This window comes from Setaria viridis, chromosome 9, assembly GCF_005286985.2.
Source record: "Setaria viridis chromosome 9, Setaria_viridis_v4.0, whole genome shotgun sequence".
In the NCBI taxonomy this organism is placed as follows: Eukaryota; Viridiplantae; Streptophyta; class Magnoliopsida; order Poales; family Poaceae; genus Setaria; species Setaria viridis.
In genome coordinates, this window is record NC_048271.2 from 2,068,069 (window position 1) to 2,091,363 (window position 23,295).

The 23,295-nt window shown below is 47.9% G+C and overlaps 6 protein-coding genes across 10 annotated transcripts; 3 read left to right on the top strand and 3 right to left on the bottom strand.

Moving 5' to 3' along the window:
• The first annotated feature begins 964 nt into the window (after positions 1–964).
• On the top strand, positions 965–3,086 carry LOC117838211 (CASP-like protein 4B3). Its single transcript, XM_034718153.2, has 3 exons — positions 965–1,667; positions 1,767–1,905; positions 2,074–3,086. Exons 1-3 carry the CDS (start codon positions 1,357–1,359, stop codon positions 2,263–2,265), a joined length of 642 nt encoding a protein of 213 aa, XP_034574044.1. The 5' UTR covers positions 965–1,356; the 3' UTR covers positions 2,266–3,086.
• Positions 1,673–12,026, bottom strand: LOC117838210 (SCAR-like protein 1). 5 transcript variants are annotated; one of them, XM_034718149.2, is made up of 12 exons: positions 11,636–12,026; positions 10,066–10,229; positions 9,856–9,979; positions 9,653–9,779; positions 9,055–9,113; positions 7,810–8,909; positions 7,291–7,689; positions 3,264–7,174; positions 3,091–3,177; positions 2,878–2,997; positions 2,673–2,768; positions 1,673–2,266 (listed from the first exon to the last, which is right to left on the bottom strand). In XM_034718149.2, exons 1-11 carry the CDS (start codon positions 11,785–11,787, stop codon positions 2,721–2,723), a joined length of 6,291 nt encoding a protein of 2,096 aa, XP_034574040.1. In that variant the 5' UTR covers positions 11,788–12,026; the 3' UTR covers positions 1,673–2,266; positions 2,673–2,720. The 5 variants fall into 5 exon arrangements, with proteins under 5 accessions (XP_034574040.1, XP_034574041.1, XP_034574043.1 ...); XM_034718150.2 differs by lacking the exon at positions 1,673–2,266 and adding an exon at positions 2,413–2,531; XM_034718152.2 differs by lacking the exon at positions 1,673–2,266 and having other exon boundaries at positions 2,413–2,768; positions 9,055–9,110.
• A 3,626-nt stretch (positions 12,027–15,652) lies between these two features.
• Positions 15,653–17,150, top strand: LOC117836435 (protein LURP-one-related 15). Its single transcript, XM_034715859.2, has 3 exons — positions 15,653–16,320; positions 16,426–16,659; positions 16,753–17,150. Exons 1-3 carry the CDS (start codon positions 16,075–16,077, stop codon positions 16,885–16,887), a joined length of 615 nt encoding a protein of 204 aa, XP_034571750.1. The 5' UTR covers positions 15,653–16,074; the 3' UTR covers positions 16,888–17,150.
• Positions 17,151–17,305: 155 nt separating this feature from the next.
• On the top strand, positions 17,306–18,521 carry LOC117836434 (protein LURP-one-related 15). Its single transcript, XM_034715858.2, has 2 exons — positions 17,306–17,987; positions 18,112–18,521. The coding sequence occupies exons 1-2, from the start codon at positions 17,487–17,489 to the stop codon at positions 18,235–18,237; spliced, it is 627 nt and encodes a 208-aa protein (XP_034571749.1). The 5' UTR covers positions 17,306–17,486; the 3' UTR covers positions 18,238–18,521.
• On the bottom strand, positions 18,417–21,292 carry LOC117836432 (DNA N(6)-methyladenine demethylase ALKBH1D). The gene is made up of 4 exons (XM_034715857.1): positions 21,157–21,292; positions 20,250–20,603; positions 19,455–19,799; positions 18,417–19,104 (listed from the first exon to the last, which is right to left on the bottom strand). Exons 1-4 carry the CDS (start codon positions 21,226–21,228, stop codon positions 18,829–18,831), a joined length of 1,047 nt encoding a protein of 348 aa, XP_034571748.1. The 5' UTR covers positions 21,229–21,292; the 3' UTR covers positions 18,417–18,828.
• Positions 21,293–21,668: 376 nt separating this feature from the next.
• On the bottom strand, positions 21,669–22,756 carry LOC117836436 (uncharacterized). The gene has a single exon (XM_034715860.2). The coding sequence runs from the start codon at positions 22,431–22,433 to the stop codon at positions 21,975–21,977; it is 459 nt and encodes a 152-aa protein (XP_034571751.1). The 5' UTR covers positions 22,434–22,756; the 3' UTR covers positions 21,669–21,974.
• Between the last annotated feature and the right edge of the window lie 539 nt (positions 22,757–23,295).

A 23,295-nucleotide genomic window follows, 5' to 3' on the forward strand; every position in this document is an offset into this window, starting at 1 on the left:
TGGCTCACCTTGCCAGTGCTTGTGCGTGTGCCTACCAGGTCTCATCTAAAAAGTCGTCGCCGGAAGTAACCTCAAATCACTCGGGTAACCTCTAGCATAGTAGATAAAACATTAGTTTTTTATTTGAGGGCGTAGATAAAACATAAGTTTAGTAGTAACAAAAAAGCTAAGCACATCATGTCGTGTGCTTCCATTTCATCAGCCAATGACTGAATCAGCCACAGCTGATGACTGAGAAACTATATCATGAATCATTAATCAAGTTGGAAAGAGGGCTAACCACGCTTGCCGCTCGGTGCTCACCATATCAGATACCAGCCTATCAACAGGTCCCATCTACTTTGCGTAACCGGTATGGTAAAAAAACAGAGAGACTTCATGTAAGTATGTAACTTCGGGTTCTTTCTTTTTTTCCGAAAGTAACTACCGTATCGTGAAAAGCCCGTAGGCCCTATTTGGAGGCTAAACTTTAGGCCCTATTTGGAGGCTAAACTTTAGCCCCCGTCACATCTTGTCACATTGGATGTTTGATACTAATTAAAAGTATTAAATATAGGTTAATTATAAAACTAATTGTACAGATGGAGAATAATTCGTGAGACGAATCTATTAAACCTAATTAGTTCATGATTTGACAATGTGGTGCTACAGTAACCATTTGCAAATGATGGATTAATTAGGCATAATAGATTCGTCTGACGAATTAACCCAAGACTTCTGTAATTAGTTTTATAATTACCTTATATTTAATTCTTATAATTAGCATAAAAAAACATTCTATGTAATAAGAAAACCTAAGAATCCAAACACGACCGTAGTTTTGTGCAAGTAATTTTTTGGTCGCACGGACACATAATGGCTAAAGGCCTAGGACACAGGCCCACATAGCCTACACAACCGGGCACGGCCCGCGTAACAACACTTGTCATTTCTTTTTCTTTTTCGCTGGTGACTTGGTGAGTGGTGACACTCGGATGATCATGGCTACCAACTAGAACCACTAGTACCAACAGCGCCGGAAATGTCTCTAACCGCAGATACAGGTTACCAGGCGCCGGACGCATCCAACTACTGCTCGTTGCGGACCGCAGGCTCTGCCGGCCGCCGCGCACGAGCGGACGCGAACGCGGCCGGCAAAAGCTAAAGCCAACCAAAACCGTGTCGCGCGTCGGCGTCATCAACCGTGCCCGTGCAGGCCCGTCGTCACACATGACACACCGCCTCCCGCCGCCTATATCTACAGCCACGTCAGTTTCGCCGGCCTTGCCTCGTCTCGTCTAACAAGTCGTCGTCGTTCTGTTCGCCAGTCCGTCCGGGGAAAGCAAATTACGCGCGCGCACCGGCCGAGATCCGCCGATGTCGAAATCAGTCCCGGCCGACGCGCCGCCGAGCGTCGCCCCGGCGCCGGAAGCGGCCGCCGTCGATGGCGGCGTCGCCGCTGAGCACGACGAGTCGGCCGGCGGCGGCGTCGCCGAGAACGACGAGCCGGCCGCCGGCGGCGGCGGCGTGAGGTCGATGGTGGAGCGGTGGAAGATGGAGGCGGCGCCGGCGCGGGCGCGGCTGGTGCTGCGGGCCCTGGCGTGGCTCTTCTCCCTCCTCGCCCTCATCGTCATGGCGTCCAACCAGCACGGCGACAGCCAGGACTTCCGCCAATACCCCGAATACAAGTCAGTACTAGCAGCATCCACTTCTCAAATCAACTCAACACATTTGCAATTCTTTCGCACTGGTTGAAATTGGCGAGTGCTCCTGCTCCGGCCGTGCAGCTACTGCCTGGGCATCTCGATTCTCGCGTGGCTGTACGCCACGGCGCAGGTCCTGCGCGACGCCCACCGGCTCGGCTCCGGGCGGGACCTGATCGGGACGAGGAAGGCGTCGGCCCTCGTCGACTTCGCCGGAGACCAGGTGAGTCGTCTTGGGTTGCGCATGTGCACGAGCAACGCATCGCGACGATCCCGATCCAACCACCGATGGCCAACCTGGCAGCGTCGTGTCGTCTCCACCCGCCGATCGCGTTTGCTGTCTCGCTTCTTTTTTTTTTTCTGAAGGGGACTGGAACGATCGCTGGTGCAGGTCGTCGCTTACCTCATGATATCGGGAATGTCCGCGGCGGCGCCGGTGACGGACTACTTGCGCCAGAAGGCGGACAACCTGTTCACCGACTCGGCGGCGGCGGCTATCAGCATGGCATTCTTCGCCTTCGTTGCCATCGGCCTCTCTGCTCTCGTCTCCGGGTACAGCCTTTCCATGGAAGTCCTTGTATAGCCTGCATACACATTTCTCAGTTCTCTCGTTCTGCGACACATTGGTCACATTACATGATTATACAGCAGTGTGGATTAATACATCAGTAAACGGGTTTTTTTGGATCTCTTATATTTTTGTAACTTAAGGTCTGTATGTATGGAATCATTGATGTCATAATCCTCCCCAGTAGATAGACGTGTTTAACTAGAACTGTTAAATTTACATAGACCTGAAGAATATGCATGCTCTCCTCCGGATCATGTCCACTGCAACAGCCTTTGCTGCTGGGAGAGGCAAGTATACAAATAATCGGCCGAAAGAATAAGAGAAGAATGAAAAGAAAGAAAGAAAGAAGATTATGAGCATATACTATACACAAGACTACCATTGCTAACCAAAAAATGACATGGCTGTGCAACCCCAACCTGTCCAGGATGTCCTTGATGAACACCGAGAGGGGAACAGATGGGCGTCTAGGCGTCACTCCAACTATCTGCGTCTTCGTCGTCACTTCCCACCGCCTGTTTCATATGATAAACAAGAGAGAGATAAGTAAAAGGGCAACATTAACATTGACACGGAAGTTGGTTCGCCGCAGAAAGTGGCGGAAGTTAACTGCAGAGAGACAACCTGTCGGATGGCATTTGCCTTTTCTATGATTGCAGCAACCTTTAAGTTTCTAGTATTAGCTCTAGCAGGGGATCTCATGGCTGTTGGCTGAGAAGGAGCCACCGGTTTCAGGTTGAAGGTCTGATCCAAGAGCAAACAGCAAACAAGTTAGATTGAATGCACGCTTGTTTTATTTTCATGTTTGTCAATGGAGAAAGCTTTTTTTTTTCCGACCTTGTTTCTTATCTGCTCTAGCAACAGATTTCTCTCGCTGGGCTTCGGCTTGTCAGCCGATGGTGCAAGCTCTGAAATCTTTCGCATCTGCAAAAAATATAAATGGTGTTAAGTTAATACAGGAATCATGACTGCACACATAGAAAAATATCAAGGTGGGGGAGGCAAACTACCGAGCTTCTATCATGAGCAGCAACAGCATCGACCAGTGGATTCCTTGGGATGTTTTTAATTGAAATAGGCTTCTTGATTAAATGATTGTCGGTGATATTTGGCTCAAATTGGCTCTCTTCTGCTGATATACCATACTTAGGATGAATCATCTGAGGCCCAACAGTCCATCCCATCACAGGTGGTTGCTCAGCATGTGCAAAGCTAGCTTCATCAAGGCCACTGAAGAAGTTATTTTTATCACCAGGCCATGCCACTAGTGGGCCTGGGTTGCTAGGCGGGTGTCTATTTTCTCTCTCCAAATTATATTCATCATGTCGATAATCTTCAGATGCCATTGATTCCGAGCTGGGCAATGGGCCTCCTGACTTATTGTCCTGAGAACTACCCACATTTTGTTCCTGCAAAATTTGACTCCCCTTGCTATTCCCATCTTTCAACAATGTGCCTGGTGCAGAATGCTTTGCTGTGTCTGAAAGTGTCTCGCTTGTACCAGACTGATGTTTTACACCCTCCACCGATGCATCTGTAATATGCTCTCCATAATCTGAAGTCTTTGAGAACGATTCAACATGCTGAGGTTGCTGGTAAAAACTATTTTCATAATCAGGTCCCTTTGTTGAGGTGCTTTCCATGCCACCAGCAGCATCTGTTGACTTATCATTTTCAGATGCACCTGGATGCATACAGCTGGGATGCACACTAGTTTCTCGAGTATCTGAAGATAAGGTGCACAGTTGAGGTTCCTGCTGTTCATCTGCAGGTAATCGAAGCAGCGGGTCTGATGAGTATAAAACTGCTCCATGTGTCACCCCAGAATCATCCAGATGTTCCTCGTCTGCTGTTGCTGATGTGACCCCAGCATCCAGATTTCCGTTAAATGATGAAGAAATATGCTCCGGTCCCTTAATGTTCTCTGAAGCTTCTGAGAATGGCCAATAGTGTTCAGTCCTTGCCACACCAGTTACTGTGACACTGGTCGACAATCCAACTTCTACATTTTGATCATTACCGTCTAACAAAGAACTCTGATGCGTATCTTCTTCGGTCGCTTGAGAGGATACTGGTTCTATTGATCTATCTGGTTGATCAAGCAAACCTAGCCTGATATCCATGTCTTGGTTTGATGCCTGGAAAACAGGATCTATGCTCCTTGCAGGCTCAGGCATAGAGCTTTTTCTACTTAGAAGCCCTAGCCGAGGCCTACCAAGCCTCCACTGGAGGGGAGGGAGAGGGGGTGGTGCTTGAGCTTGAGGATCTTTGTAGGAATCATTTTGAAATTGTACAGCGGGTGGCGGACCAGGAGACAACTGATTCATTTCCTCATTATTAGGCATGACAGGAGAAGTCAATACTCTTGTGTCAGCTAGTACTGGTGAATTTGAAGAACATGGCGCACTTTGGGAATCAGATTCAATTGAGCAATCAGATTCCTTTTCTGATTCCACCCGGCCATTGCACGATGGAGGCCCTTCTATTTCACCAACCTTATCATCATTCAAGGGACATGGAGCAACCTGAAAGTCTAATTCAGGGGATGCAAGAGCTTCCTGCCGTACCTCAGGAAAATTATGGTTTGGTTGAGGATCTTTGGATTCATCAATCTTGTCTTCAACTAAAGAACACATAGTAACCTTGGAACTAGTGTCACCCAACACATGATCTTCTGACTCAGGATTGATTAAAACTGAACTGCTCAAAGGAGGATGATCCAATTCATGTACATCCTCATCAGTTGAAGAACATAGAGCGATTCGAGAATCAAGCCCACTTGGAACACAAACTTCTGATTCCTGATCCAGCATGGCAGCATTGCTCAAAGGAGGGCCGTCCAGTTTGTCAATCTTCTCATCAAGCAAAGGGGATGGAGTGGTTTGAGAATCAAGTTCACCTGAGGTGCAGCATTCTGACTCTTGTTCTGTTTGAACATAAGTCCTCGAAGCAGAGTCTTGATTGTCTTCAATGTCATCAATTGAAGATGATGGAACGATTGGAGAATCAAATTCACCAAAGGCAAAAACTTCTGACTCCTGAACTAGAACAGATTTGCCCATAAGGGAATCATCCTTTTCGCTAGTTGAACAACATGGAATATCTTGGTTATCATCAGCATGAGCTCCTACCTCTGGTTCCACTTGTACAGCAACATCCAGTTCGTCTACAGTTTCATTAATAAAAGAATGTGGAGCAAGATTGGCGTGGATTTCTAGATCGTGCTTCACTTCAACAACGTCACTTGAAGGAGAGCAGCATCCTTCACCGGTCATCTCTTTATCCAACAAAGGAGAACTACTATGAGAATCAATTCCAGACAGCTGTTCCTGCTGTAAATCTACTGGAACAGAGAGCATATCTAGTTCAGAACTTCTGTTAACACTGAAAGATGCATCAGATTTTAAATGAGAATCTACTCCTGGTGTCTCATCCGTGAGATCTTCTTTGCCAGAAAAGGTCATTGATGTAGCGCCTTGTATATCCATGGTAGATGAAGGCTCAGCACACTGAGAACCAAACTTAGAATGAACACAGGCTTCCTGGTTTAACTTCACTGGCAAGGCAGAAACAGAACTTGGAAAATCTGATTCACTGACCAGAAAAGCATTTGAAATATTGTTAGAGTCTGAGGCCGGTTCACTGTGACAACCTTCAGCGGCAGCTGAAAAATTTATCTCATGATACTCACGGCAGAAGGATCTGAAATCTTCTTCAGTCATAACTTCTGATGGCAATGGCGCTTCATCAGGTGGAGTTGCAGGCTCCCAAAGGGAATCAGCAGCTGCTCCCATATTGTCATGTTGCACTAGAAGTTCTGAAAGGAAATCCTGTTCTTCAGGGAAACATGGTTGGCAACTCACAATGGGAGATGGACAATTTTGAGTTAGGCTCAGCATGTAGGCAGGATCCATGAATGGGTTTGTACTAGTAAAATCTTGATCGGGCATCCCCCAAGCCAAATCTTGATCGTCAACATCCTCTGGTTGTTCCCCCATGGTGTTACATTTCAGGCTTACTGCAAAATCCTTATCCAAATCACACAGAGAGTGAACTCCAGCATTATGACTGGACTCTAGTAATTCCTCTTGATAATCAGATTCTACAGGAAAATGTCCTGCGGAAAGAACCTCATCCCTGTCACTACATTTTTCACCTGTAGGCTCCATTTCATTGAGAGGAGGAATATTGTCTGTCTGCAACATCCTTTCCTTAGATATATATTCTCTTGATGCATCTACTTCCCCAAGATTTCTGTCAGTAGCTTCTACTGGTTCCAACCCTTCCCTTAAAGGAGAATTATGCTGTAGTTGCAGATCATGCCTAGAGGCTTCTTCAGTTGAATCTGTAGCCAGAATCTGTGTTTTTTCAGTATATATGGCATCATCAATAAAATCTTCAGGAGGTACCACGTCATCTGCAAACCTGCTAGTAGTTGATTCTTCTGCAACCACAACTTTGCCACCCTCCACAATGTCTTCCATTTCAGTCAATGCATGTTGTTCTACACATGAACTACTGTTGTCAGGTAGAGAGGAAGTATTAGGGGCTGGAAGCACACTAATCCCCACTGGTTCTGTATCAGCACCGAACACACAAGACACAGGTGCAAGGGTCTCTACTGCATGAGCTTCTGTCTCCTCTTGAGAAGGTACACCTTGAATTACTACTGGAAACTCTTGGACATCAGATAAGTTCCTGGCCATGGCAGGTGCTTGCTCAGAATCCTCTTTGTGTGAGTTGAGGCTAGCTGGACAGGCCCCTCCTTCAAGCACAACTATTTGATTATCCTCTGCAACATCCTTATTAAAAGGAGTTGATAGACCATCATTTAGTAAAGAGTGCATATCTTCAGCAATCTCATCATCATATGATTCATACGGTAGATTATTACGCATGCCTGAATGTTCTGGTGCAATTCCTGAATCAACAGAGCACCCATCCAAATAAAGCATTTAAATGCAATATCAAACCAAACTGGATAAAGCATTTTTTAGGTGTTAAGGAAAAGAAAAAAGAGACTAATGATCAACATACCATCTTGATGATCATGGTTGTCATGAGGATCCAAACCTGTTGGGGCCATATCAGCAGCAATTTCTTCAGGAACGATAACATTGTCCTTGTCCATCTCTACATCATTCATGCACATAACATGGTTCTTATCTGGCCATGATGCAAGTATGCCAGGTGAAGTGTCTGTATCTAGAGATCCACCTTCCAATTCTTTCTCCATCTCCTGTATTTCCTCTTGATTGGGTATGGTCGGGTGGGGAAACAAATCATCAGCAATCCTAAAACTGAGTTTGTCTTCGTCTTCTGGAACGTAGTTAGGTTTGCTCGATACCATAGAAGTATCATCTAGCACAACATCCTGGCCTTGCTCCATGGAACAATATACTTTGTCAGTGTAATCGTTGTTGCCGACAGCCGTACCTGACCAGAGAAGACAATAAATATGTTGGTAAAAAAAAAATAGTGACAAAGCTAAAATGAGCAAAGTTGGATTTGATGTAACAAATAAGTATAGATTTTATCAAAAGACTTGGTACTTACCATCCAAGTCACTAGATGTCTTGGGTGAACGTTTATCAGAACTATGGATAACAGCTGCATTATCACTACTTTGATAGTGATAAGCTTTCTCTTGGTGTTGTTGACAACCATAGAGATCTTCATCGGTTTGTAAGTCAGCATTGACAGAAGCTACACTAGATGATGAGCTCACATCCATTAGATCCTCATCATCAAAAGGTTCTTCATCTTTGATCCAATCAACATCATTCAATTGTCTTCCAGATTGTGAAACAGAGCTAGGACCATTACTGGCTGACACTGCAGGATTAGCAGAGTCACTTGGCAAGTCCATACAGGTCGCTTCTTCAGCATTGCATGAACTGTTGAACCCTGGTGGCGAGTCTATTGCAGGACCTACTTGTGGGGACTCCGCATACAATGCATCTTCACCTTCCTTGCTGTCACGGTTCAATTCAATCTGTTCCACGTTGGCACTGGGATCAAATTCAGTTTCTATTTCAGGATCTGCTTCACCTTCTGGGCCCATGTTGTTAAGAGCGTCGATGAAGTTGTCTTGATCACTACAAATGTCATCAGGCCTGCAGCCATCAGCATCTTGATCAGCAGGAACCCCAGCTAAAATGTGTTTCTCTTCATGTCCTGAATGCGAGCTGTGATTACTTTCACCAACCTGGAAGTTTGGACAATCCTGCAGCTTTCCTAAGTCACAGACCATGCCATTTTTTTCTAAAGGTTCATGTTGTTTCCCCAAAATTTGTTTATCACCTAGCTCCAGGTAAGCTGATCCATCAGTGGGTGCAGATATAATCTCCATGGTATTGGATTCGTTTATTGGAACAATTTTAGTAAGTTCCAGTTTACCAGAAGACTGAACAATGGCACCAAAATTCTCCATTTCTCCCGTTTCACTCGAGTCAGTTGACCTAAATCTCACATGACATTGCCTTCCAGAATATCTGGAGAAAATTTTTTGTTGTGATGAAATTACTTCTAGCAGATGCTCCCTGCAGATTCTGCTAATAGTTTTATGGTCAGGACTCCTTGGATGCCTGGATTTCAACTTTGTTGTCCTAGGTGGAACTTTCCTCGAAGTTCGATCCTTGGGGGTAGTAAAAGATCTGCAAGTTTTACACAAAACCAATGTATCACCACATGGTAAATTCAGTCTAATCATATACACTATTTTTTCCCCAAAGTATGTTAGTTGCTGTGGATGAATTTAATGCTTGTTAGTCGTGACCAAGAAAATGGCACCAAACTTACTCAGACTTTGCAAGTAATGATTCAAGTGTCGCCCCTTTCCTCCAACGTATAGCCTTCTTCTGAATTAAGAGAAGTAAGTTTCTGATTTCAAGAGCATAGCTCCTTTAAAAAGATATATATGGGGTCTCAAAGAACTGGATGTATCCAGATCTACATAGCGACATACTAGAGCGAATAAAGCACATACAAAGAGGGTTATTCCTAGGGAAAAGGCCAGGTTCCAATTTTAAAAATATATGGCCAGTTGAGATGACAAATTATTAACTATTATCAACAAATGGAAGATGAACAATGTTCTCTTGGCTAAATCAACCAGGGTTCTAATTTAAAACTCTATTCTCACATGCAATTGAATCACTTTAGCAAGATCAGCCAATTTAAAGAAGAAGGAAAAAGAATTTCAAGCCGTTTTAGTTACCATAATAGGCATTACCAAAACTTTAAGCTTTTGCAATAGAAGAGTAGCAGCTAGCTTCACATGTTCTGTTTGTGCATAACAGAATCTAGGCAAAGACACCAATTATGCAGGACAAGTGGAAAACAACCTTGGGCGAGTTTTTTTTAAGTAAAATCTGGCAAGAGTTGACCTTTCACTTACCTTAAGTCGACGGGGCTTCTTTTCAATTGAAACATCAATTTCTAACATGTTGGAGGTATGTTCTGCCTTGAAGAAAGAGGGGTCTGAATATCGTTTTAAGGAGGCTCCAGCACCAGCAACATCAAACCTGAAGAACAATCCATGTGTGTAATTGCAGAAAACATGTTCATATAAATTTTCATACAAAGACAGTATCTCCGTACTTATCCAGCGTGAACAAGTGTGGTGGACCACGGCATTCTTCATATGAATCCAAAATGAAGCGAGGCATATCTCCTTGTGTGATCATATTCTGTTTAAGTTGAAGATTAGCATGCCAGTCGACACCTACAAGAGAACGCAGAGAGAACTTCTTGAAATAAGAGCCATGCCAAAAGAAATTAACAAGGTATGAACAGCTTTTTCCAGCTAACCATCATCATGTGGATAATTTGAGTGGTCAGTCTGGGATATAATTGCCTTCTCAACTGCTGGAAATTCTGCCTCTAGCTGCTGCAACCGGAGCATTAAACCATGTCCTCTAGAAGCAGTGGCCATCACATCTTCGTGAAGGTCATGAAAAATTTCAGCTGCAAACCTATTGCGCATGGAGGCAAACAAAAAAACTTGATACAAAGATAAAAGCCTATGGAAAAATTGCATGTTGACTATTATGGTGCCATTAGGAAAGGAATACTGAGACTTGGGTAGAAAAGGTACTAGCAATCAACAACTAAACTCCTACATTGTAAACAAGTTGGCTACTTGGCAATTGGCATTATTCAATACTTCTCTTGAGATGCCAACTTATCTAAGGAGAAATTTGCACAATTACACACAATAGTGCTAACTGAGAACATGGTAACATGCAAAATTATGAAAAAGGAAATATCAAAGACCAAACATGATCAATTTTCATGCTGAAGTTGAGCCGAAAATAAACCATATGCATCTGTAAAATTTTAACCAAGCCTGTAGCTAGAATGATATACCTAGTTAGTTCGCAAAAAGAAAATGCCAATCACCCCAAGTCCTTTTTCTAAAGACAAGGCATTTAAGGGCTAAACTGAAGTTTAAATTGAGTAACAACATATTATTGAGAAACAGAAACTATTACGCCAATTAATCTATAACTTCCTCAAACAACTCTGCTTTTAATCTATAGAGTGAAAGGCTAGCATTAAGTTCAGAGTTGTAATGGCAAGGAAATTTGTTCCACATATATTGCAAGCTGTCACATTGCGACTTATAAGTATTTCATTGCAAATGATATTCATAACGCAATGTCCTTTGGCATTTGGCCAGTGGGAAATCCCAATCATTATGAAAATTCTCCTTCAACAGACCCAACAAAGGTCAAATACTCTGATTATTGGCTGCAGAAAGTTTTGGCCAAACAAGGTCAAACACTTCAGAATCTCAACCCATGTGCGCAGGTCACGTGATATTACCTAAAAATACGCCAGATTTCATAGAAACTGATGCACTCTCCAACTTTTAACCTCATAACTCGTCTTATGACTAACTTACTAACTTCCCGAAACAGCTCCAATATGTGCAACAAAGACGCCATACAATGCAATTGTCACATTCAACCCTTGAACCGGATGCCAATTCGATCCTCAAACCCAATTTGTACTGAAATTCAAAGCCACTCCCTTAAAATCGGCTATAAAAAGCAACACCAATGATGTCGCCCAAATTGGACAGGAAGTTGCAGAAATCACAGATACACACATACCACTCGCAGCATAATGCAACCCGTACAGCAAAGTAATAAAAGACGAATTCCCCACTTTACTGATGCCCCCTGAATGAGCAAATGAGCTCAGGAATTTGCCCATTACGCTACACACAAACACTCCCAGAACAAAAAGGAGGGGGCGTCGCAGTCGGCCGCGAGCGACAGAACAAGCCAAAGACAAAAAAAAAATCCAAAATCACACGCTATGCTCAGAACCTAGAGCTTTCACACAAAATATCGGAGCAGGTAGCAGCACTCACTCGGCGAGATCCCCCAACTGCCGGAGCACGCCGACGAGGCCGGCCATGGCGACGCCCTCGAGGAGCGCCTCCGGGTCATCCTCCTCCCCCGGCGCCGCGTACAGCTCCGGATCCGACAGCCCGTACTCGTTCCGTATCTGGTACCGAATCATCCCCGCTCGCTCGCTCGCAGGGTCGAAGCCGCAACCACCGCCCTCTCCTCCCTTCCCGAGCGCCTCAGCACTCCGCCATTGGAGCGGCCGCCTTCACCCCAACCTCCACCGCCCCCGCCACGGACAGCATCCTCTGGCCCGGCCCCGCTGGCGTGGGTAGATTCGCGGGTGCGCTTAGCGCGTGAATTTCCAGAGCGGTGAAGCGAGGAAGACGAGGCCCGGTGTGAGTGTAACGAGATTCATACGGCTACGCGTCAGAGAACACATTCTTATTACGCAGCGCGTCGCGGGGCGTCCCTGACGGCCGGGGCCCGCGCCCTCGTTGCCCGTGAGATATTCTCGGGGGCTCCGCCAGCTGCCAGGTGGGGCAAGACGCTGGTCCGCGGCGCGGGTCCCGGCGGTCAGTGGAGTACCGGGCTTAGAGGTGGGGTCGGGACGCGTCCTTGTTTATTGATATGGGAATTAAGGGGTTGGATGGGGTGGGTTTGGGTTTTGACGGTGGGGGCCCAGCGTTGAATCGTGCTGAGCTGGCAGGAGACGAGTTATTTAATATCCCGTGGACGACGACGAGTGGACGTAGACGCTCCTTTCTTTGTTCATCATTTGGTTTCATCTCGACGGGTGGACGTAGACATATTTGTTTTGATATTCTAGCAACATATATTTGTTTTGGAGATAAGGCAGCAGCTAGAATGCAACTAGCCAGTGCGTTTGGTAAAGCGCCATGAGCAGTAATCAAAAGGCGAATCAGAACTCCCATGCGAGGTGATGAGCCGTACGCTACGTACTGTGGCGTGCGGGAGCCTGCGAGCGGGTACTAGTGTACTTGACCACCTTTTAATGTGCGATAACTCCGCTTGGACGCCGTTAGCGGCCGGTGAGGTTTCCCTTGGCACGCACACGCGCACTGTGGATGAGACGTCACGGCAGTACCAACAGCAGGTCCAGGGCTCCAGGCACAGAAAAAAAAAAACAATTGGCTTCACGAAAGCATCACTCATTGGGCTACTTGAGCGGTTGATTCGCCTCGATGTTCCTTTTTGAGGAACCCCTTCTTCTTCTTCTTTTTTGTACGAAGGCGTTTTGCTTTTGAAGTGTGTTTGTTTTGCTTGTTTTTGTAGTAAAGCGCTTTGGCTTAAAGCTCGGTTCGCCTCATGCTACGCTACTAGCTGCATGTGTCCAGCAGCGAGCTTTTAGCTGTCCGTGTCTAGATACCTCTTCTCGTTAGCACCTTTTATTACTTTGCAAGCGTTGGCTGTACTCTACGTTTGCAGCAGAGTCAACGTTTTCTTAATCCGTCCATCTCTATCTTCGTACAAAGAGACCGGAGTACTTCCAAAATAATATTTTAACTTTTCTAATTAAAAAAAATTAAAATAACCTACAATTTAAAATGGAAGGAGCAGTATAAAAAAAATGATAATTAACGTGTGTATATTCAAAACCCGAGTGCCGCGGCACCTAACTGATGTGGACCACCTACCACTGTTACTGTACCTTTTCGATTAAGACTTTGGTCTGAATAATCAGTACCTACCGACCGGAAACTACGACACCTGCAGCATCGATCTACAGCCCTGTACAGGCCGGGCCAAGATCATCGGTGCACCGTGCACGGTCGGTCAGGGTCGCCTGCAGACTCGGTCCACAGAAAATGTGGCTGACTGGATCGTTAACCATGCGCCCACTTCACCACTTGTACGTGTATCAAACAGGGCCTTGTTCGTCCTATCCCAGGATGGCGCAGGTTACTGCGGTTGCATCCACGGGACATACGGATGGGAGAATGAGCATGCAGATGCAGGTGAGGGAACAGAGGGGCTCCGTGGCCGTTTGCCTGGCCGAGGAAGACGACGGCGCCAACGACAGACGCGGGACACACCCACATCGCGGCGCTTTGGCACCGACCGCTGCGCGAATAATTGCCCAGCCACTGGTCTGGCGGTTGGGCGTTAGCACCATGTCGCCAGTCGCCACTGGGAACTGCGGCTCGTCGGGTCTTGCTCTTTACTCCACTCTTTTACCTGCCGTGGTAGCTAGTACTCGCTGCTAAGTGCTGACCCCACGTGGGGACGGCGCGCTGCAGAGCCGATCGCCGGATTCATCTCGCGCGGGACGGCGGCGGGAGGACGACAAGTCGACGATCTATCTGACCCCGTGCCCAAGCGCGCCACCCGTGGCCTCATCTCGCCTGGGCAGGAGATGCAGTGCTGGCCCTCGGTCCCAAGTTCCTAGTGGCGGCCGACCGATACGAGAAGAAGACCCGCCTCCTGAGTCCTGGACTCCATCGCCGCCAGCCGAAGGTGAGCTGCCGGCGCGGCGGTGCCGGTATAACCCTTGAACCCGCGCGCGGCGAAGTGCTGACCTTTGACCCGAAGTGCTGATCCCACGGGCGATAAGTTCGGCCGACCTTTTTATTTTTACTTTTTAACCTTTTTATGAAAAAGATTCTCACAAATATGTTCCTGGCGGAACCATTTCAAAATCTGGACCCTTAGCTTGGGCGCCAGCGTGGCTTACACGTCTCGGCGCCAACCTTCCTGACGTCAAGGTTCATACGCAGCTGCTGACGCGGATGCCGACGTGGCGGGGGCTTGGCGCCAGCCATCGTGGCGCCAAGCTTGCCGCCGTGGATTTTGGCACCAAGCTTGGCGCCGTAGATCTTGCGCCGAGCAGTTATCCTATACCTCTTGGTGAAAACGAAATAAGTATAATTATTCCGAGGAGCATACAACAAATCACATTGTGGTTCAGTTGGCTAGGACATGGTGCATTCGATTTGGGCGGGCGCGCGCACCGTTTTCGCCGCTGCGTGTGTTTATTTACTTCCGAGGGAGGGAGGGAGAAAAGGAAATAAAATGTAGAAAAAAAAATCAATTTTGGGACAAGAAGCTCAGGTCCTAGCCAACTGAACTACAGTGTGATTTGTTGTATGTCCCTCAGAGTAATTATACTTATTTCATTCGAAACGCCAAGAGGTATAGCGTAACTGCTCGGCGTCGAGATCTACGGCGCCAAGCCCCTCCACGTAGGCAACCGCGTCAGCAGCTGCGCATGGACCTTGGCACCAGGAAGGCTGGCGCTAAGACATGTAAGCTTGACGCTAGCGTGGATGACGCCAAGGTAAGGGTCCAGATTTTGAAATGGTTCCGCCAGGGGTGTATTTGTGAGAATCTTTAAAAAAGGGTAAATAACAAAAAAAAAAGTCGGTAAGTTCGGGGCCTACATTGCGCCCGTGGGTTGGGCCGCGAACGGACCTAGTCCTATGCGTGGGCCGCGCTCGCTTTGGCAGGCAGGAAAGAGTGATGGATTTGGAGGTCCGGCCTCGGGAGACGGCCCACTGGAAACCTTCACCGCGGCGCGCTAGCTGTACGCACAAGACGAAGACCGCCGACCACCGCCGAAATGGGCGGCGGATCAGTTCACACTTTCTCGATCAGACAACTGATGCTGCGCGTTGCCAGCCGTGCTGCCTTCTCGGGAAGAAAAAAAGTTAGATCAGTTTCATGAGAGGTTTATAGCATTAAATTAAGTGACAAATTAACAAAATTCTAACTTACCAAGATAATTAATAAAGTAAGTTTCATCAGATAAGAGAGGAATTTCATCCCACATGATACTCATCTGATTCTGTGCAGTGAGAGTAGCCTCGAACAAAAGCAAAGGAAAAAGGAAGCCACTACGCACGGAGGATTTTATTCTTTATTAATCTCCTCGCCAGGTTTCATCATTTCTTCGCGTTCCAGTCGTGATCACACCCGCACGGAATGAATGAATGAATGGGAGGAAGACGCGTCAAAAAAGAAAAAGAGCAGCGGAAGGCGTATCCAATCCCCGGCCTGCACGTGTGCGAGTTGTACTACCTGACGAAGTAAACGCAGTCTTTCCAGATTTCGGCCTTGGAATTGGAACGTTCGAAGAACTCCCATTCAGACATGGCTTTGGAAGAAGAATCTGAGATCTAGATGCAGCAGTACAATCTGAACCAGTGTTGCAAAAGCTGCCTGCTTGTTTATCAAATTCGATAGCGGAAACCGAGCTGCCATTGCCAGTACCTGCTGCTAGCCTACTTCTAGAGCTACCCTGCCTGAGTGCCTGAGTGCTCGCCCTCGCCTGGTCAAACTTGGCAAGCAGGGGAAGGCGCGTGCGTGCGTGCGCCCAGTCTGGTCGCATCCCATTCGAGCCAAACCCGCTGCCTTCGCCCCGGCGTGCCAGCGACGTGCGCGTGCGTCGGTCGGTCCCCATCCATAGCTTGTGCCTGCGCGCGCGGCGGCGGCGGGGGTGGCGATGGCGGTGGAGATGGAGGACGCGGCGGTGCCGGCGCTGGCGGTGGTGGACGCGCGGTTCTGCGCGGCGGACGCGGCGTCGCTGGCCGTGGCCAAGGCGCTGAGCATGTCCGGGAGCGACTTCGCCGTCACGGACGCGGCCACGGGCGCGCTAGTGCTGCGCGTCGACGGCGTGCTCTTCAGCCTCCGCCGCCGCTGCGTCCTCGTCGACGCCGACCGCCGCCCCGTCCTCACCGTCCAAGAATCGGTCTGTGCACGATCCCCTTCTCTCTCTCTCTCTCTCTCTCTCTCTCTCTCTCTCTCTCTCTCTCTCTCGGCGCCTCTGATTGGGATGGGGGATGGGCACGCGCAGGCGCTGATGCTGAACACGCGGTGGAAGGTGTTCCGGGGCGACAGCACCAGCCGGCGGGACCTGCTGTTCACCGTGGTGAAGCCGTCCGTGATCCAGCTGCGGGGGCCCACCAAGGTCAGCGTCTTCCTCGCCAGCAACGACGCCGAGCAGGCCTGCGACTTCAGGATCACCGGCAGCTACCACGACGGCGCCTGCGCCGTCTCCCTCGGCGACTCCGACACCGTCATCGCCAAGGCAAGTAGCGCTCTCCTCCTGTTCTCATCGGTCAGCGTCGCTAGTTCATCGGGGTTCTAGAGCTGAAGCTGAATGGATTATTGGTAGTTGCAGATCGACCGGCGGTTCAGCGTGGTGAGCGCGCTGCTGGGGAAGAACACGTACAGCGTCACCGTCAACCCGGGCATCGACTACGCGTTCATCGTCGCGCTCGTCGTCATCCTCGACGAGATGCATTTCCAGAGATGACATGACGCACGCTTCAGTTTCAGTCCCAAGCCCCCCTTGAGGCTTCAGTTTCGCTGCTCCTTTTGTGTTGTGCTGATGGGTCTGTGCAATTTTGATCCCAGTATTAGTGTCCTGCTGCTCCATTTTGGGATTTTTTGTGAGCTGTGTGATTGGTTCATGTCTTTGCCCTTCTGAAGGTTGTGATGGATTGTCACAATGATGAGTCAACAAATTAAGATTGAAATTCACGTTGGGATAATGGTTAAATCGCACTTGACACAGCAGTGATTTTGTTCTCTTTGTACCATTGTCATGAACCCTTCCGAGGACAAGGAGCGACTTTATATAGCAAATGATCTGACTTACAGAATGAATGGTGAGTAGTCAGGCGGTAGCTTCCAAATTGGATGATTGAAATGTCTTCAGGCAAGTGGAGGCTTCGCTGATCTTGATAGTTGAGACGCTGTCATCCATTCAAAGATCGCTGACCGCGGTTCACGCTGACGTGGCTGCTGATCGTCTCGGTCAAAAACCGGAGACTTCAAACTCGTCGTTGGTCTCGTCGCCGATGATATATAGCACCGCGGGCGTTCCAGGCTGATCACGATTTAGTGAAGGAGATGGATACACCGGCACCGGCCACGGCAGCGGCGGAGGCTCCGGCCCCGGCACCGCCACCGCCAGTAACGGCGGTGGTGAACGCGCGGTTCTGCGCGCCGGAGGCCACGGCGTTCGCATTGACCAAGACGATCAGCTACACGGGGCGCGACTTCACCATCACGGACGCCGCCGGCGCGGCGGTGATGCAGGTGGAGGCCGCGGTGTTCGCGCTGCTGAAGAGGTCCCTCCTCCTCGACGCCGCGCGCCGCCCCGTGCTCACCATGCAGGACTCGGGGTACCTCATGGGCACCAGGTGGGCCGTCTTCAGGGGGGACAGCACCAGCCCGAGGAACCTGCTCTTCAGGGTGGTGAAGTCGTCGGCGATCCAGATCAGGACCAAGATCTACGTCTTCCTGGCCAGCAACGCCGGCGAGGAGGCGCCGGACTTCGTCATCCGAAGCAGCTACTACGACGGCGCCTGCACCGTCTCTCCGGGCAACTCGGACGCTGCCATTGCTCAGGCGAGCGCCATCTTCCAGCTCCAAAAAAAAAAAAACAGAGCATGCTATTTTTTTCACGCACTTTTCATGCAAATCTGACCGTTTTATAGCAACTGCGAATTTTGATATCTCGCTGGTCGTGCAGATCACCCGCAGAAACAGTGCGCAACTGCTCGGTTTCGGGAGGAACAAATATACTGCGAGGATCAACCCAGGCATAGACCAAGCGTTCATCCTTGCACTGACCGTGATTCTGGACGAGATGCACTAGAACGTTGGGAATCCCTCTGTTTCTCAAGGAAGAAGACGTGACGACTAAAGATCAGATCGATCCCTTCCCTTCATGGCTTCATGTTCGCTTTATTGTGTGTTGTACTGTTGTGTGCAACTGTGCTGTAAGCATTTCACTGCATTTCAAGTGATGCATGTGAAGTGTAAACATTGTCTGTATGCCTCTGAATGGTTTTTCTTCCCGTATATTCACATGGAGGCAAAAAGATTGGCCATGTCAGCAAACATTCACGAAGTCATGAACTCATGATCTTCATTTAGTCACTGATACAATCTACTTGCTAACTTTTGCTAACATACTAAAATACAGTACGGCAAAAGATAAGTAACGGCATGGTGACAGTTGCATGCCCATGGTCCCTAGATTATTCTGAATTCTCTCTCTTCCCATATACTCACATGCATGATGAAGACAATGATTGGCCATGACGACAAACATTCAATCAAGCGGCGGTGAAGTCGTGATCTTCAGTTACTAGACATAATCTAGTCGCAATTTTTTTGCTAACAACATACTGAAATACGCACAACAAAAGATAAGTGACCTCCTGCAAGCAGCCCAACCAACTGTCTAGTACTGCCTGAATGTGAGATTCAGACGCCCAGGTCGAAGACTCGTCTCATCCGTCAGCCACTTTGGCGCCGTCTTTGGTTTCGTGTTGGAAACTCCGTGGAATATGTGCCTTGACTTACCACCAAATATTAGGACGTCACCAGATTCAAGATCAACCTTTGAAACCTTCTCTTCATCCCTAACATCACCATACAAGAATTCTGTGGTTTCCCCTAAAGAAAAAGAAACGACAGGCAATCCCTTGTCAAGGCTGCTCTTTGATTCATCTTTGTCCTGTCAAATAACACAATTGTAGAATCCAGTAAGCAAGATTGCAACCTCATGGCATTTCCAGTGCAGATAATGGCAGGGAACATTGTACTAGAAATGCCCGAGACAGGAAACACACGCGAGTAAAGCTTCATAACTGAAGCTGCTTTATCATGTCCACAGAAGTATGTATGGGCATCCAAAATGAGTATTTACTTTAGTGAATTACTTAAGCAGGAATCAGTTTCCGTTTCCTTTTTTCTTTTTTATTTTTAAACAAGTTCAGATAATTGACTAGCATGAAACCCACAGCATGAAATACAATGTTCTGAAACTAGTATTTAATATAACTGCAGAAAATGGTACTTTTGTACCTGATGAAGACCTAACCTCCCACTACTGTTATAGAAGTTAACAAGGCAGATATCTGGTGACATCAGAGGAAGTTCTTTCACGGCATTGGCAGCTCCTATGCGTTGTTTCAAGAGTTCATGGGAAGCTTGAATGGCATCTTGAACATACTTCCTGAATTCTTCTGGTATGGTTGGTGGTTGAGCGCCATCGAATGGACGTATATCGCTGTATGAGCATGAATCCGGATCCCAGTTCTTCCCTAAGCACATCATCCAGAGTCTTAACTTAGACCCATCTCGGTAGCCAGGTCTATAAAATCCTCCTGAACCAACACCAAGCTGCTGGCAAACTTTGACAATTTTAACCTGACATGTGAAACAAAAGCATTAGGAATATACTTTCAGCAGTAAATGTGCATGGATTGTATTATATTTGAATGTGTACTTAAGAATAGCCTGACAATCAAATCAACAGAGACAATTTACATTCATGGCAAATATGAATTCTGAGAATTATGCAAGCTGCAATAACATATGCTGAGAGATATTGAAGACAGAACTCTAAACAAATAAGCATGCAAATTTTCCAAAAGGAGAAAAGGAAACAGCATGAAGAACATCATTTCATAGTCTTTCATCGCTCAGAAACGTTATATTTCCTCCTATAAGGCGCTATCTTCAACAAAATAATTGTTTATGTAAAGACTTACAACTACTATTTTTTTAAAATAAAAGGAAGTTTAGCTCAGATAAGGCTGAAAGGCCTGCATGATTGATTTGATGAGATTAAAAAAACAAGTGTAAACAAAGACATACCTGATCATTAGGCTTTATGAATCTTTTCAACAGAACCATCCCAGGTCTCAAGTGTTGGAATGGAGCTACATCCTTGGAAAGTTCCCTGTCTCGCCTTTTGCCTCTGTTGACCTCGAATAAAGGAGGATTTAACTTGATGACGGGGCATTTGTTAGCACTCATGCATATGTCAAATGGGGCAGCTCCTGAATCAGATCCCACAGATCCTGAACCACACGGACTGCTTCTGGAGTCAGCAGATTTCAGTGGTTGAACTGGTGTAACCAAATGTTGCGGTGAATCTTTGCTGCTGCTAACTGAAGGTGAGAATGTACATGCTCCCTGCTTTTGACGCTCTGAAGACCTTCCGTAGACCTAACGGTAGAGCTGGAGTATTAGAAGCCGAATGCGTGAAAGAAGAATTCAAAGGTTTGCCAAAAATATACCTACCATATCCAACATAACTCGAATTCGAAATTAGAAAATTAATCAGAGAGTTGTCAAACTTAAGCATAACGCATCATCTTGTTCCAGTTCATCTACAAGATTACAACTAATATTGCACAAACAGGCATGAAAAATCACGTTTTCATATCCTAATCCGCAGAGAAAGGGCAATACTTGCATTTGTCCCCCATGGGGTTTACTATCTCGGCACTCGGCAGCCGCACAGACGATTCATCTTCCTATCGAACCAGGGAGAACTAACCCGCGTTGAACTCCAACCAGCAACCGCACCACACAACATCGCGCAATTTCTTTTTTTTTTTTGAAGGTAAAACATCGCGCAATTTCTACGACTCGGCACTACATTGTAGCGATCAACAGCGGGTAGCCGCGAACCCTACCCCGTCACGGGCCGAAAATTATTGGGGGAGCCGGCGTTTTTGCGGCCGATATAGAAACGTAGGGGCATCGCTGCACTTACCGATCCATGAGCGGAACGTGCCTTCCACGGCTGGGCGGAATTCGCCGGTGTCTTCTCGCCGCCGCCGGCCATGGGCGGGCCCCGAGAGGCGCCGAAGCGGAAGTGCAAGAGCAAGTCGGTGGGTCGGTGGCTTACGTTTTCTTCCGCTTTGGTAAAGCGCCTTGCGATTTTATTGGTGGTCACGGGGGTTTGTGCAAGAAACAAAACCGACTCGGATGCAATGTGGGCTGCTGGGGCTAGAAAGGTCTTTTCTCGAAGCCCAAGCCCAGTTAAGAAAGCCCAACAGTCAAACTCATCATGAACTTCACCGGCCCACGGCAACGGCGTTGCGAGTTGCTCCGTTTGGCGTTTGCTCTGGGGCAAGCCCCGCATACGACAAGTATGCTGGGGCAAATTTCCTTCATATTTAGATGAAGCATTTGAACTCCCTTCACAAATCAAATTCTTGCCTCATCTTATTCACAACTAAACAAGCGCAGAACTTGTGAACTTGTATCATTTGGTTTGATTGATGCATAGAATATGATCCTTTTATTTGGTTGAATGAATTGTATTAACCCATTTAGAATCAAGTCATTATTTTACTGGAAGTGAACCATACAAGTAAATAGGTTCAAAAGTAAATAGGTTCAAAAGTAAATAGGTTCAAGATCATCGCGTGCAACCAAACACACTCGATCACCGAGCTAATTCATCACCTTAATTAAACAAACATGTAACTCCGTACTACTTACGTAAGCAATTCAGATTTCTGATTCTCGTAAGAGCAATTCAGAGTTCTGATTCTCGTAAGCGCGGGAAACGACGCGTGCATCAGCTCAAAGCTGCGAGGCTGGACCCCGACGCGACCTCCTCCTGACGCCGAGCGCGGCGAGCAGGGCCCTCAGGACGCGGCCCGCCGGCGGGCACGGCGACCTCGCGCGGCACCTCCCCTTCTTCAGCTGGGACGAGTGGTACGACGGCGGCGGCGATATCGGCGGGAGCTCAGCAGCATCGATGCCTGCGGCCATCTCGTCGGCGGGCGCGACGGAAGCCGTGGCCGCGGCGCTCTTGGGCGTGCCGCCGGGCGCGACGGCAGCCGTGGCGGCGGCGCTCTTGGGCGTGCCGGGCGTGGACTCCCACAGGAACGGCACGGCGCCGGGGCGCAGGGTGTAGTACACCCGGAACGACGCGGTCGCCAGGCTCGACCGCTCCATCGCCGCGGCCACCTCGCCGCCGACGCTGCCGCTTCTCCTGGAGGTGATCGGCCGCCGGAGAGCGAGCTGCTTGGAATCCATGAGGTCAAGCTTAGGATTCAGTGGTAGGAACAATTTCACTGGAAATACAACAGTGTGATTGCAAGCCTGCGACGATCAAGGTGCTGGGCGAACCTAGTATAGCTCTGATCACGGAAGCAAGCTAAAGCTTGGGACTTTATATAGGCAGGGACGGTTTGACTTGTGGCTAGGCTGGATCCGGTGTGAAGCTGCTGGCCTGGCTCGGCGCGGAACATGAGGTTCTGAGAGGGAGTGAGTTGGAAGCTAGCGAGCTCCGATTTGATCATTGATCACGATTACAATCCACAAGCCTGTGCCTGTAGCAGTCGTGAATAATGAGCAGTGGGCAGTTGATGACGCGGCATTAATTTAATAACAAGCTTCAAGAGGAAACGGGATGGAGATGGGCGGTCGCGCTCAGCAGGCCCACTTACTGACAGGACTTGCCTTGAGCAGCACAGATGATGATGCATGCGTTCAGCCATTATTCAGAACCAGCGAGTTGTGTTTCTCGTCCTCCTTTTCGTTTCTTTTATGTAGTTGTTGAAGAGGAGGCCGACTTGATTAGTGAGAGAGGGCAGCGCGCTTGGACATTGACGCGCGCTCTGGTCGGTTTGTTTGCTCAAGGTTCCTTTCCGACAGTGTCATCTTACCTCCTCTAGAGCTAGATGAAGCAGCAATTCCGGCCAAGTGTTCAGAACTTTTTACTGTTGTCCCAAATGTAGGATTGGATGAGATCCTGGAACATTGCCGAACGAGAAGAGACGGATGCACTGACCAACGACCTGAAAGTCTGAAACCACGCTCACATTGTTATCAGGAGTTGAGGGTTCATGAGGTGTCTTTTTTTTCTGAAGTGGCAGGTACACTGCACAGGAAGGTC